Source organism: Sinocyclocheilus grahami, unplaced genomic scaffold (assembly GCF_001515645.1).
Source record: "Sinocyclocheilus grahami isolate Dianchi unplaced genomic scaffold, SAMN03320097.WGS_v1.1 scaffold330.1, whole genome shotgun sequence".
Classification (NCBI taxonomy): domain Eukaryota; kingdom Metazoa; phylum Chordata; class Actinopteri; order Cypriniformes; family Cyprinidae; genus Sinocyclocheilus; species Sinocyclocheilus grahami.
In genome coordinates this window covers 712,611-727,367 of record NW_015505509.1, presented here as the reverse complement: position 1 = coordinate 727,367, position 14,757 = coordinate 712,611, and the positions used below count along the sequence as shown (strand labels likewise).

Here is a 14,757-nt window from a genome sequence, read left to right as displayed (position 1 = left end):
CAAAAAGAGTTAATTATTTCTCATATTTTAGGGTTGATAGTTGTATTGGCTTGATTTTTAATCAGTCCATTGCACATACATTATTGCTTATTGCTTATATAATATATGCTGTTTATCTGGCTAACTAATTTAGTATTGCTGTATACAGCTTAGTTGCTGTAGTTAATTTTTAGTAAAGACACATTTCCAATGATATATGTAAAGCACTAGCATATATATATATGAATTTTCACAGATATACAAACACAATTTTACAGTAGCATTAAGAATAGGAATCTCTTACAACCTGAAACACTCTACATTATACAAAAACAATAAATGAGTTTCCATTAGATATTTCTCAAGCCCCCATTATAAATTCATTTTAATTTTTATAGCACAGACAACTTTGTATATCAAATTCAAAAGATACATGTTCAGATCAGTCATAAATAGAAAAAGCAACAGACACCTTGACTTGATATTTAACGCCACCTGATACCAACAATGGAAATGCGAGTTACATCAGAATAAAATGTATCACTGTTTTTGAAGTTGATAAGGCATGGCACATTATACAGTAAGTGAAGAAAATCAGCACTTTGAAGGCTGTAGGTCATCATCTATCGCTAATACACATAACTTAAGACATTCTCATGGAAAATAACTGCAAAACCAGTGGTGCCTCAATACTAGAAACATTCCACGACATAACTTTGGTTTCACAACATTGGCACTTTGTGCAATGACAGTATACACATTTCAACAAATGTTTTACAGCAGATTGTGTATACTTTATACATACAGGACTCATGCTTCACAAAGACAGGCTTACATACAGTAAAAACAGCATGCATACAGCACTTGAGACATCATGCAAAGACACAAATCAACCACACCTAGGGCTAAAGACATGTATTATGTAGGAGTTAGTTGTGCTAGTTTTAATTGCACAAATATTAAAACCAACAAATGTAGTTATTTTGGTCCACCTCTATCAACTAAAGGCACTGAACCATCAGGCAGGATGATTGAAACAGCAGAGACGGTTAAATAACTGGCACATTTTGTAGGAAAATACTCGGGTTTCTTCTCAAGTTGTGTTTCCTGCATACTCTACAGGTTAAAAACAAATATTAAACAACATCTGCTTAATTTAAAAAGACATGAAAGTAGCTCCAAGTGTTAAAAACATGATATAGCATGAGTAGCTACATCACTGTCAAGAAACTACTCTACCAATCATAAGTTTGGAGTCGGTAAGATTTTGTTTTTGAAGTCTCTTAGCTTACCAAGGCTACATTTATTTGATTAAAAAAATACTGTAAAAACAGTAAAGTTGCAAAATAATATTGCAGTTTAAAATAAATTGTTTCTAATTAAATGTATATTAAAAAGTAGTTTATTTCTGAAATGGCAAAGCTGAATTTTCAGCAGTCATTATTCCAGTCTTTAGTGTCACATGATCTTTTAGAAATTGTAATATGCTGATTTGGTGCTCAAAAACAGTTCTTATTATCATCAAATGTTGAAAACAATTATTATGGTACCCGTGATACATTTTTATAGAAAGTTAAGAAACATCACTTATTTGAAATAGAAATCTTTTTTAATGTTATAAAATGAAATGTCACTTTCAATCAATTTAATGCATCCTTGCTGAATAAAAAGCACTGATTTCTTACTGACCCCAAAGTTTTGAATGGTAGTATACATGAAATTTTAAATCCTTGATTGCTTTCTCTACACTTTTTCATCTACTGATCTCCACAGGGGCAGCATAAAGCTTCACATTCATGGAGAAGGAACAGCTATAAAGTAGATTATTGCATAGGACTCCTAAAATGAGTGAATCACACTCTTATTCATTTATTAAAAACAACATGAAACAATGCTATCGAGAGGAATAGTTCACGTTTCTGTATAATGACATGAGAGATAACAGCTATAGAGAAATACTCCACTCGCACTATAATACCATATTAAAATCTGTGAAGTAAACTGAATTTTATGGCTCAGTATGACGGTGCAAAGGAAACAGATTTCAAAAGGCACAATGTGACATTTTGAATGATAATGCTCTGAGGAAAACAGTTCCTTTATCAATACTCACTTGACAAGTGGTGGCTGATTTTTTTTTTCAACAATCCACCTAAACTTACCACAGTTGTATGGGTTTTGGGCTAGATGGACAGGTGAGGGAAAAATTAGTGAGATATCCATTGATATGTAACCATGTGCTTTTATGTGTTGCCTCCAATTGAAATTACCTAAATGAGCCTCAAAACAGCAACTATATGAATAAATTCCCTAATTTAATTCTGCGATGACTCCTCAAAGAACTTGGAATGATACAGTCAGAAGGATAAGACTTGTGCAAGAGTGTCTCTTATATTAGCATCACTGTTTGTGTTCTTTTTCCTCACCTTTTCACTTTTAATATTCCTCTTTCTCCATATTTCTTAACACGGCCGCTTTGTTAAAGTGCTTCAGAGACCAGCTTCATCCTGGTTTGTGTTCTGTGACTGTCTGCTGCTTGGTTCAGGAGAAACATCAACATGCGCTCTCTGATAAGTCAAGCCTCTTCTTCCATGACTCCGCCTTCGTTGCGCAGGAGAAAGTCTCTGACAGACAGGGATCTAAACAACAGGAGTTCTTAAGTTAATGCTTGTTTGCATGCGTTTTTTTACTTTATTTTTTATATATATCTTAATCAATCAGTCTTACATTCCAACCAATGCTTTCTTTTACTCACCTCTTTATCTAGGCCTCTGTCCTCATCATCAAGCTGAATAGATTGCATAAGAGAGAACAAATCCATCCTGCCACTTCTGCTGGGGCTAGATGACACCTAAGGTTAAAGTTTTGCAAACATTTAAAAAACTGCTTCATGAAAACAAAAACCATTCATTAAAACACACCCAGCACATTTTCCAAAAAGGCCTAATATTACCAAATTAGATTTTTACAAACTTTCCATCACGTACAGTTTTTAATCATAAATCAAGGTCTCTTTTTATAGATGCATGTAAAGATACAAAAAACATCTTGGTCACGTTTGCATTTTCTTCTGCCTCTGGCCATTATTTCTAACCTTGAAATCAGGATTAGGCATAAAATAATATCTTCAGAATCATTGCATGTGGAAATCGTCTGAGACCTGAACAAATAGTTGTAACCAGTCTCACGTGTCTTTGTGGCAATTTTTCTGGTAATTAAGGGATAATTCAAGACTTCTTCACCCATACAAATGGTTCTCGAAAGCAAAAATGCAATGCACATGATATACCATGAGAAAGTGTGATGTGCTAGAGAAAAACATGCGCTATTTTTTTTTTTGGAACCAGCACCCCAGAAGTAGAAAGAAACAAGTATTGGATTTCATTCAGAAAATATAAGCAGGATAGTGCAATAGTAAATAAAACCACATTAACATCTGGAAGGCCTTTTAAATGGTCAAGTGTAATGAATTTAAATTATCGGCCTCTGAAAGCTCTAACCTTATCACTTTCTTGTACAGTAATAAGTGGGTTGGATGTAGCTGTAGCTGCCCCAGATGTGTCGGGAACACTCTCATCCAGATGCTCATCAAAGACCTGAGAATGACAGAGGCATAGAAATAAACATACTTTTTGGGTAAAAAAACTATTTGGAAATTAAAGAGACTGAGATGCATCAAAATTATATGGCATTTTCTTACATCTGTTTCCTCCTCCTCATAACTGCTTTCCTCTTCTGGGCTCTCGGAGTCTTCCTCTTCCTCTTTCTGTTCCTGTTCACTCCCTGTGGCTGCTTCGTTGTGGACAGATGGCTGGCGGACTTCTGGTTTGGACTTCCTCCTCCAGAGCGCACTGTGGCGCTGTTTACTGCACGGCACAATGCCACGTTTGGAATGAAATTCAGTACTTACTACTGAAAAGTGTAGGCTGTACTGCTTTTTTATAACATGTGAAACAAAAATCCACCTAATAAAAATCTTCTGTGCACAATATGCTGCAGAAAGCTTCTGCATATACCAATTTATGTAAGGGATAATGTACATCCAGCCAGTTGTTATCTCAGAATAAACCCCGACAGGGTGATCACAAGGGGTCTTGTATCAGCCTGAAGGGGTTTATTCTGAGATAACAACCGGCTGGATGTACATTATCCCGCTTATTACACGGCTAAAAAGATTTGTTTTTACCATATATGTTGAAATTAATGCTGAAGTCTTCCATTGTAACACGTGGTGGTTAAGTGTTTTCAATCACAAGATGGCACCAGACAGTCAACGATAGCAGAGTGACTCGTTAAGCATATAAGTAGTACCGGTCAAGATAACTCGTAGTACCCGGATGAGCGGTGTGTTTTTCAATTTGGCGGTTGTTAGCTGGGAATAACATACCGCTGGATGGCGCGACTGACCAATTAGAATCAAGTATTCCACAGAGCCATGTAATAAGCCTGTATAATGTGTAATTTATACATATATAGGAAGCCTGTTATTTAAATTTATTGTAAAGTTTAATTTGCAGCTGACCAATCAGAATATAGTATTTCAGAAAGCCGTCTAATACACACTACCGTTCAATTTAGTTCATTAAGATTTCTTTTGAAGAAATTAATACTTTTGATTAATTCGGTGCGTCCTTGCTGAATAAAAGTCACAGTGAAAACATTTGATGTTTCAAAAGATTTCTACTTCAAATTAATTCAATATAAATAGGAAATGTCTATTTAGCAGCAAATAGCATATAATAAAGATTTCAAAAGGATCATGTGATGCTAAAGACTGAAGTAATGACTGCTAAAAAGCTATCAACACAGAAATAAATTACATTTTAAAATACTAGTGTATATTAAAAAAAAATTTTTTTACTGTATTTTTAATCAAATAAACACAGCCTTGCTGAGTGCAAGAGACTTCTTTCAAGATCCCAAACTTACATAGCTGTGACTGTTTGAGAGGAGTTTGTGTATCTGCGCTATTCAGTTCCCTCATGTACACACATGGTTGAACAATACACCAGACTTGACTTGACTTGTCTGTACCTGAACATCCACTGAGATACTACACAAGTGGGAAAATGTCAGTACTTCTGTGTGAATGCTTGTTTGTGCAAGTATGATGCCTGATCTTAGTACAGCACCATTATGAGAGTGCAAGTCACCTGGCATTGAGGATGCCACTGTACGTATGCAGCTGTTTGAGGAAACCTTCATTGGGCTGCACAATAGACCGTCTTTCTCTCACGTGGTTAAGGGCTTGGTCTAATGTCCAGCCCTGCTGCTTCATCAGGTAAGCAATTACTGTGGAGGCAGAGCGAGAGACGCCCATCTTGCAATGCACCAGTGTGGCCTGCCCACTCTTCCTGTATCATCATCAGTACGAAACAACGACACATAAAATATTAGAATGAGACCGAGCACAAAGACAATATTTTTCATAGGGGGTTAAGTACACCATACTGCATGTGTGCTTAAATATAAACCAATGCATTTAAGAGTCAGGGTAGGCAGACTGCAAACACAAAAACTAACAGTGAGTGAGTGAGTGTGTGAGTGTGTGTGTGTGTGTGTTGAGCACCTTGCTTCACTGATGAACATGTATGTGTTCTTCCAGTATGAGAGTAGATCAGTCGCTTCCACATCATAAACTCTAATATTCATATAGGTGAAGGATTCTGGGAAAAAGTTGTCAATCTCCTTGGTAACATTGAGGATGTAGCCCACACTACCAAAAACAAAAACCATAAAAATTGTTATTTTTAATTTGTCTGCAGCAGAAAATTTTAATTTAAAGGATAACTTAATTATTTAAATGATTTAAAATATATTAAATAGATAAGTAATTAAAAATATTAAAGTATTAAATTATCTTTAATTATTTTAATTTGTGTACTTGTTCTTCTGTAGTTCTTCAAAGTTGGCAGCATTCCATTCGGACCCCTTTGGGGGGGAAAAAAGGACAAAAAAAGGAATAAATAAGTGTATTTCCAACAGTATAGCAGACAAGACAAATGTCAACACTCACCAAGTAAAGGTAGTCCAAGATTCTGGAAGGATTGTCCATCTGTGCCATTGTGACCATCATCTCATTGTCAATATACTCTTTGTAGTCCTTCATGTCTATGCCTATTCTGGACTCCAGGGCTGTTCGCACCTACAAACACACAGAAAGAATGACTGTATGGTGCTAGAAACTCCACAATCATGGGTTTGGGATACAAATCACATTAAAATGGCAAGTCACATGGTATACAACGCTTACAAGCATCAAATCAAGCTTCTCACTAAATGACTGCCTGAGTGCTGCTGATGTTCATACCACAAAGATTCTCTGGATAAGACAACAAGCCCAGGCACATTAACTTTGAGTAAGTTCTAGAAGAAGTGAGTCTTTAAAAGGTGTGTCCTCAGGCTTGCACTACTGTTCAAATGTCTGGGATCAGTCAAGTTTTTTTTTTTTAAAGAAATTAATATTTTTATTAAGCAGGGGCACATTTAATTTATCAAAGTGACAGTAAAAACATTTATAATAAAAAAAGATTTCCATTTTAAAAATGCTATTCTTTAGAATTGTCTAGAATGCTGCAAAAATGTTTCTTGAGCAGCAAATCAGCATAATGGAATGATTTCTGAAGGATCATGTGACACTGAAGACTGGAGTAATGGCCGCTGAAAACTTCGCTTTGCCAGGAATAAAATTAGATTTTAAAATATATTCAAACAGAATGTAGTTATTTAAAATGGAAATGATTTCACAGTTTCACAATATTAATATTTTACGGTATTTTTTAAATAAATGGTGAACATAAGAGAATTCTTAAAAAAATTATTTAAAAAAAAAATCTTGCCAACCCCATAACTTTTGAACTGTAGTGTACTTTGAATAACCTTAAAGGGGCCATATTAAATAAATCCAGTCCACACAGACCACTTACTGAAAATAAGCATACTGAAAATGAGCTGCAAAAACATGCCAATTGTGAAATGTTTTGCAACCTGTCGCAATGCAATACTGGGTTTTGCAAAGTGCCTGTTATGGAAAGATGGCAGCAAACTGTTAAAAAAAAAAAAAACTTGTTGCATACATATGCAAAATAAGTTAACCAATCATAACATGCAGTAAAAAAAGAAGAAAAGAAATACGGCATAATGTACTGTATTATTTTGAAGGAATTTTTAAAGTGCAGATGATATTTGCACACATATAGTCTTAAAGTAAACATGAAATTGTGTTTGCAACCATTTGACTTCTGTTAAACGACCCATTTACACTCAGTGTGGAACTTGATTTTATCCATCAGGATCTGACTGGATCATGAAAAGTGGTCTATAGGTGACTAGAGGGAAGAGCTTGGTGACGTTGTGGGACATTGTAAAGCCATACTCCCTTTCATTTTACCTGCTTTGAGGTAATGTTTTCCAAGTCCTCCGTCCTCATGATATCTCGAAGTTGGGCTTTGATCTCCTTCTCCACTGACTCGCGATTCAACGATGAACGTGCTCCTGTGTCCCTCCTGACTGACTCCAGGCCAGTCATGGCCGCCCATTCATTAAGGCAGTGCTGGTCAGATTCCACGTTCTCTCTGTAATGTTGTGCCCACTCCAGCCCGCAGCCTGGTATGACAGCCCCGCGCACGGCCCGTTCACAGCAGCCATGCAGCGCCTGCAACACTGACCTTGAGCAAAGTGAGAGTGACATACAAGAGAGTGCTGTGAACAAGCAATCAACAAACCACAAACACATTTACAAGTCACAGAGCTAACTTGGAGGCTTTAGGCAGATGTCTAACATTGTAGATGTAACTGACTAAGGACCAGAATAAAGACAAATAGCAAAACAGCATTGCAACTGAAAACAAAGATTTAAGTGTTTGTAGACTGCAAGACCAAAGTCGCACTGCATGCCGTTGATGGTTGAGGAAATTTGGTGTTTCCTCAGCATTTCCTGCTTTAAAACTTACCACATTGTCTGAATGGACACAGGCTTAAAGATTCGTGTCACTTCTGCAGATGTCACACTGAAACCTCTGTAAGAGAACGAGTGAAACAAGCTGTCAGAAAAGCAGAACTCTGGGGCTGAGGCTTTTAACAGTGACTAAAGTTCTGCAGGGCTGTGCAGATAAACTATAAAGTGGAAGCTTTTCCATTCAAAACAAGCATCGTTCTATTTTGTTTTAAATGCTATTTACTTTTTTAATTTTATATTCAGTAAGTTTATATAGTTTAGTGTTGACTGTTTCATATTTTTTCTAGTGCTGTCAAACGATTAATCGCATCCAAAATAAAAGTTTTTGTTTACATAATGTGTGTATACTGTGTATATTTATTATGTATATATATATTACATGTATTTATATAATATAAAATATAAGAATATGAATATATAAATGTATAAACATGTAAATATTTTCAAAATATATACTGTATGTGTGTGTTTACATATACATAATAAATATACACAGTACATGTACATATATAATGTAAACAAAACCTTTTATTTTGGATGTGATTAATCGTTTGACTGCACTAATTTTTTCTAAAGAAGCAAAACCTTTGCACTTGAGCTCCCTTCAATTTACAAACCGCATTAAAAGCGTATGCGAGAGTTGACTTTGATGATAAGATAATGATATCAAGATTGCTCCACATAGTACTAAAATCAAACAAAAACTTTTGCTGTTTTTACTTTCCCTGCTATTATCATCATATGTTTGTACTTGATTAGTTGACTTCTGGTGAGAATGATTAAGTCTATGTTCTTACCCATCTCCATCCAGGTAAACCTGTGTGTCACTCCATATTGGCAAGACAAGTCCAATAGTGCACTCATCACTGAGTATGAGTAAAGAGAGAGAGAGAGAGAGAGAGAGAGAGAAAATAAGTGAGAAGTTTCTTGACAGGCTTACTGAAATATTCTGCAATTGTATTAAAAATTTTGCTAAAAGTTTATATTTGAAGAGACAGCTCACCCCAAATGAAAACATAAAACTAATATTTTTCATATGACTAAAATATATTTTAAGAACTGTCTCAGCATTTTTTTTGTCTATACACAAACTCAATCCACTACCAACATTATTCAAAATAACTTCTGTTTCACAGAAGAAATAAAGTATTGCAGGCTTAGAATGAAAAGTAGTATGATTGAACTATCCCTTTAAAACTGCAACTAAACATGGGCACATGTTTGTAAAATATCTGCACATTCCATTTCCAAAAAAGTAGAATGTTAAAAATAAAAACACTCTCCTTGATTCAGTTGTGTTTTTGAACATATATTATCAAAAATGCATCAGTACTTAGTCTATAAAACAATAGATATACAAATATGTAAAGGGGTCCTATTATGCTTTTTCACTTTTTCAACTTTAGTTAGTCTGTAATGTTGCTGTTTGAGCATAAAAAAGATCTGCAAAGTTATAAAGCTCAAAGTCCAATTTTATAAGGAGATCTTTTATTTAACAGAAATCACTTTTCAAAAACTACAACGAACGACTCGTTTGGACTACAATGCATATTTTCCAGGATTTGTGATATCACAAACATCGACAAATGGGACGAGACCTGGTTGAGCTGCACTAGAGAAGGCAACGAGTGTTATCACTATGTCGGAGACACGCTAGCTTTCCCAAGGCAGACAACTTAGAGTGGTTACAATCATCCGGGTTTAAATCGTGCTCAAATTTATTTGATATTGATGCAATATTTACACTGAAGCTCGCAGGCGGCTATGGTAAGGGGCATGACATTTCCCGACGAGGCGCCGAGTGGTGCCAATCACAACACACACTGGCCCAGCTAACCAATCACAGCACATTTCGTATTTCAGAAGGCGGGCCATCATTTGATACAGGAACTATTCCAGCCGTTCATGCCAGACTGGGGAGAGAGGTGTTGTAATAATGTAAAATATGTGAAAAATAATGTGTTTTTCGAACAACCTAGTATAAGAGCCTGTTCTAGTACACCCCTAAAACAAAATTAAGACTTTGTAAAAGAGCATAATAGGACCCCTTTAATAGGCATGTCCGGATTTATCTCTAATGAAATAAAAGCTGCTTATGATGACTTAATAATTTAGTTTATAAAGACGTGCTACCTGTTTGACCCTGGGAAGTCCATGCCAAGTAGTAGACTCTCCTGTTTGTTGTTAAGCGTGCCGACTATAAGCAAATACCTCACTCTGACTGGGCTCACTGACTCCAAACGCACAGCCTGAGGTAGGGAGAAAGAGAAATTTAGGTACACTGTAAAGGAATCAGACATAATTCATAAAAAAAAAAATTACAATTAAGCAATTAAAATTAGATCTTTTCTGTTATTATAATTCCAGCACAAAACCCAAGCATGATGTTCTATAATCTTCTTTTTTTTTTTAGCAAATTGTATTGTGTGTAACAGTATTCTTAAAGTCAAAACAATTGTCATTTCTGCATAGCAGAAGGTGGAACAAACTAGTGTCTCCAGAAACCACATTGCAGAACTTGTGACGTTGCACATGCAAAACATGGTGTCTAATATACACAGGCAGTAAGTACAAACACTTCCTATAATCAGTCTCAAACAGACAAGAAATAGTGTAAATGCATTTGTTTAATTTGGAGACCCTGAGCATAAAAAGGCAGTGTAGTAAAACAAGAGTGGGTTGAGGAAATCCTAACCAGTTTGACAGTGTCTTCTGGTCGTAGTAACGAAATCATTGCATGCAAATGTCGGCGCTGAGTGTCAGACGCTCGGCCTCCTTGCCTAGGACCTAGCAGAGAGGGTACGGTTTCTTCATGCAATCCCTCCCTCTCTCCCTCTTCCACCAGGAGCACTGCCCCCTTAACCAAGGCAAAACTTTCTCTGGTGTGCGGAAATAAAAAAATTAATCAGTTACGCATTTCTGGAGGAAACACTATAAACAGTAAAATACACACGCATGATTAAAGCTGTATCACAAACAATCACCTTTTCTGAAGTCTTCCTCTTCTTGGAATAAGCTCATCCTTAAAAATAAAATGAAGTCGATTACAATAGATTGAATTAGAAGTTACGGGACATTATAACTCTAAGACTCTGTAAACTCTAAGATTTGTCCAGAGAATGGTGATGTTAAAAATGGATGGAGGGTGAATTGATTATGTGATGAACTTAATTGCAAACAGACACCAGGAGATTCTGCTTGACTCCTCTGGATCATCTGACTCAGTAAGTGCTATTTGCCAAAACAGCTGAATAAAAACTTGCACCTGGGAAGGGATTTTTAGCCTTTTTTCTCACCCATAACTCACTCTGACATGAGTGACTGGGTAAAAAATTGAAAAAAGGAAACCCGTAAACACAATGACAAGGCGTTTTGACAAAATTGCCAACTGCAATGCAGTGACAGTATGATAAGACACCAAGGAAGCTCATACTAAAGACGATAAACAGAGAGAAAGAAATCGAGTGAGAGAGGAAGACAGCGACAAGGACACCAAAGAGGCTGTTATCAGTGCTTCTATGGAATGAGAGAGGAGACAGTAACATTACCTGTTATGTGACTGACGTGTCCAGACAGAGACAAGAAGAAAAAGAAGAGAGGGGGTGGAGAGGAGGGGCAATGAGGTTTTAGGTTAAAGCTCCAGTGAGACTTTACTCAAAATAGTCTGAACATAGTGTTTTATAGAAGATACATAGTTTGCATGGGTTATGGGTGAAAAAGGAATCTTGTGTTATATAATAAATACAAAGGCTACCAATGAACCAATAGAGACGGAGAATGATTACTTGACATTGTCCAAAACCTATCAAGAACAGTAATAAAAGTTATCAGGCATTTTAGCTCTTTAGCAGAATCCTCATATAATCCTGGGGCTTTTTTTTGGAGCAGTGTGAAATTGATTCTCATATTCAGATTCACAGCAAATTTGGAAAGCGTTTGGCGCGCTACCCAGAAGACATTCCTCCTAATTATACATAAACTTGTGTACAGAAAAAGGTGTAGAGTAACTGGACACACATGGAGGGAGTGGGAGTAGGGTGAAAGAATGTGTGGAGAACTGCAACTGACACACAAAACGTTCAGATCGTCTTCTGTAGCATTTTAGAAATGGGCATTTTTCATTAGGTGCAATAAAACTCACCGGTGTCGTGGAAATAGATGGCGTTCTGTGCAAGGTCAGCAAAGCCATTCCACAGCCGGTTATCCTGCTTTAACGCTGGCAGACGAGTCAGAGCAGCTCAACAGAATGCTTGCAAGTTTACTGGGTTGAGTAGAAAAAAAACCACAAATAACACAAACTGATGAATGGCACTACATCTGAAAATGCAATACAAAACGAAGATATTTATAGTGCAACTAGACTGAATTACTACAGAGCAAACTCAGAATCTGTAATGACACCCAGACATTTCCACAAAAAGGGAACAAAACAGGGCCTGGAACTAATTTTTTATTTTTTTTTAAATACACAATTTTATTTTAAGAACTAAGAGAAAGGAGATGCTTAACCTTCAGAAAGCGTTTATCGTCAACCTCAGGAGGTCAAAATTTGTGAGCCGTTTTATTTTCCATTCATTTTCTATGGGGTTTCACCCTAGAAAGTAACTTTTAGTTAACGCTACGACTTCTGTGCACATTCTGAAAATAAAATACAATCATTTTCTACATTTTCTTTTCTTGGAAGAATATGTAGATATGGGAGTAAATATGTTAATAATTAAAAACAGTTTTTGATAATCAATACTAATTTTAATATACAATTATTTTTTTGAATGTTTACTAAAATATGACACTTATGTAGTATTTTAATTAGATTATTTCAAATCTAAGGTCAGAAGGTCAAGACCTCTAATTGTGGGAACAAATTCACATTTATATGCAAATATAAAAAAATAATAATAATTGAATAGTGTACAAAGAATCTATTAGGCGTCAAAAAAATTTTATTTGTGGCTTTGATGTCTTAGAAGTCAAGGAACGCCAGAGTGCCTCCTAATAGTGTAACGTGCCATAAATTCCCAACACATAACTAAATCACGTAACTTAACGTGACAGATAACCGAAATTAAACAGTCGAATGGTTCTGCGGTCTAAGATGGAGACATGCCGTGTATTTCTTCGCCATATCCATGACACACCATAATACAACACGCAACCGATCCCACATACTCTGAAATGTCACAATATGTTTTCGATATGTTGAATAGTGGATGAGGATTGTAATTATAGCGTAGTAACGCGGCTGTGCGAGTCATGTATACAATATCGCAGCTCGAGCATTTGCTGTTTTACAAGACAAACTTGTAATTTTTGCATGTTAGATCTGAGGATTGTAATTATAGCGTAGTAACGCGGCTGTGCGAGTCATGTATACAATATCGCAGCTCGAGCTGTTTTTTTTTTTGCTGTTTTACAAGACAAACTTGTAATTTTTGCATGTTAGATGTTTCAGTTTCATCTCTGCCTTAAAGAAATGTCTCGATAAAGTATGCCACATACCTAATAGCCTGCTAATATGTCTGTAGGTTGATGCTTTATTATGCTTATGTAGCTCCAACACAGCTGTGTTTTAACCAACAACAGACTCGAGGCTTGTCATTTCCAGTTCCTTAAGAAAAGCAAAAGAGGGCGGATTAAACACGGAGAGCTCGCTTACCTGATGCGCTGAAACGCTGCGAAATTACAAGGATCCCCTCCTAACTGATTCTTCCTCGAGAAATCGTGTTAGTTATTTTGATCCTATGACCACAACTTTTGCATTGATCCAAAATCCATTTAAAGGGGAAGGCAGACTGTATCACGAAACCAGGAAGACTTATTCTCGGCCGAGAAAAGTAAATGTGCCCTTAAATGGAAGAGGCGGATCGGGAGTAATTCGCCTATTAAAGCGACAGAGACATATTTAGTTAATCGGAGGATGAATAACGTAATGCCTTATAAAATGCCAGTACAGTTATAGAAATGGATTAACTGTTCCAGCTTTCATTTACAATCTAAATAAAGGAAAAAACAAAGTTTAAGTCATCTTCTGGTTACGTTAGAGGCCTTTAGGGCGTTTGCAGGAGTACAGGACCAATTTAAAGGGGTCATATGACGCGATTTCAATTTTCCCTTTCTCTTTGGAGTGTTACAAGCTCTTGGTGCATAAAGAAGATCTGTAAAGTTGCAAAGACTAAAGTCTCAAATCCAAAGAGATATTCTTTATAAAAGTTAAGAGTCAGCCACGCCTACCTAAAACGGTTCGTTCTAACACGCCCCCACATGTCTACCTCACTATGTGGGAAGATTCGCATAACGCCGCCCAAATGTTCACGCAAAGAAAGAAGGCGTAACTTTTATTCTCACTGTAGTATTGTTGCCGCCGCCGCCATGCCGTGGAGACGCTGTGTGCTTCGTTGTGAAAGCGAAACTACTTTATTTGATCTTCTGAAAGAGGACGATATCCGCTTCGTCATGCCTAGAGCTGATCCGTGCTGGTCGCTGAGGGAATACATCAACTTAGTGCTGTGGATCGCCGGATTGGCTTTCACCGTGGACGAAGCCCGGGGTCGTAACATGTGGTTGCCGCTCCTTCGTCGAATCCACCGGCCGCGCCGTTCTCGACCCCGCCACCTCTGCTCACTCTAAGCAGCAGCTTTCGCTCACGCTAGGCCGCAGTGTTTTTCATTGTGAAAGCGAAACTACTTTGTTCGGTCTTCCAAAAGAGGAAACGACTACAAATCAGTGGTTAAGTTGTATTTACAACACTGTTCAAGGACCCTTCAACCCAAATATTCAGATGTGTGCAGCACATTTTATGGAGGACCATTTCCTGATCCTGG

The 14,757-nt window shown here is 36.8% G+C and overlaps 1 protein-coding gene across 2 annotated transcripts; it reads right to left on the bottom strand.

Moving 5' to 3' along the window:
• Window positions 1–1,631: 1,631 nt before the first annotated feature.
• ssh3 (slingshot protein phosphatase 3) lies at window positions 1,632–13,725 on the bottom strand. 2 transcript variants are annotated; one of them, XM_016295102.1, is made up of 16 exons: window positions 13,593–13,725; window positions 12,078–12,197; window positions 10,921–10,958; window positions 10,632–10,815; window positions 10,070–10,185; window positions 8,734–8,802; window positions 7,932–7,997; window positions 7,370–7,646; window positions 5,996–6,124; window positions 5,864–5,910; window positions 5,549–5,695; window positions 5,133–5,333; window positions 3,680–3,845; window positions 3,480–3,575; window positions 2,735–2,830; window positions 1,632–2,618 (listed from the first exon to the last, which is right to left on the bottom strand). In XM_016295102.1, exons 2-16 carry the CDS (start codon window positions 12,123–12,125, stop codon window positions 2,469–2,471), a joined length of 1,830 nt encoding a protein of 609 aa, XP_016150588.1. In that variant the 5' UTR covers window positions 12,126–12,197; window positions 13,593–13,725; the 3' UTR covers window positions 1,632–2,468. The 2 variants fall into 2 exon arrangements, with proteins under 2 accessions (XP_016150588.1, XP_016150589.1); XM_016295103.1 differs by lacking the exon at window positions 13,593–13,725 and adding an exon at window positions 13,436–13,574.
• Window positions 13,726–14,757: the final 1,032 nt, after the last annotated feature.

Excerpts from the sequence above, each read along its gene's own strand:
- ssh3 (XM_016295102.1), bottom strand. The coding sequence starts at position 12,125 with ATGGCTTTGCTGACCTTGCACAGAACGCCATCTATTTCCACGACACCG. Across the intron at positions 8,803-10,069 it reads GACTTCCCAGGGTCAAACAG|TGATGAGTGCACTATTGGAC; the intron begins GTAGCACGTCTT and ends ACTCATACTCAG. Across the intron at positions 6,125-7,369 it reads AAAACATTACCTCAAAGCAG|GTGCGAACAGCCCTGGAGTC; the intron begins GTAAAATGAAAG and ends GTGTGTTTGTAG.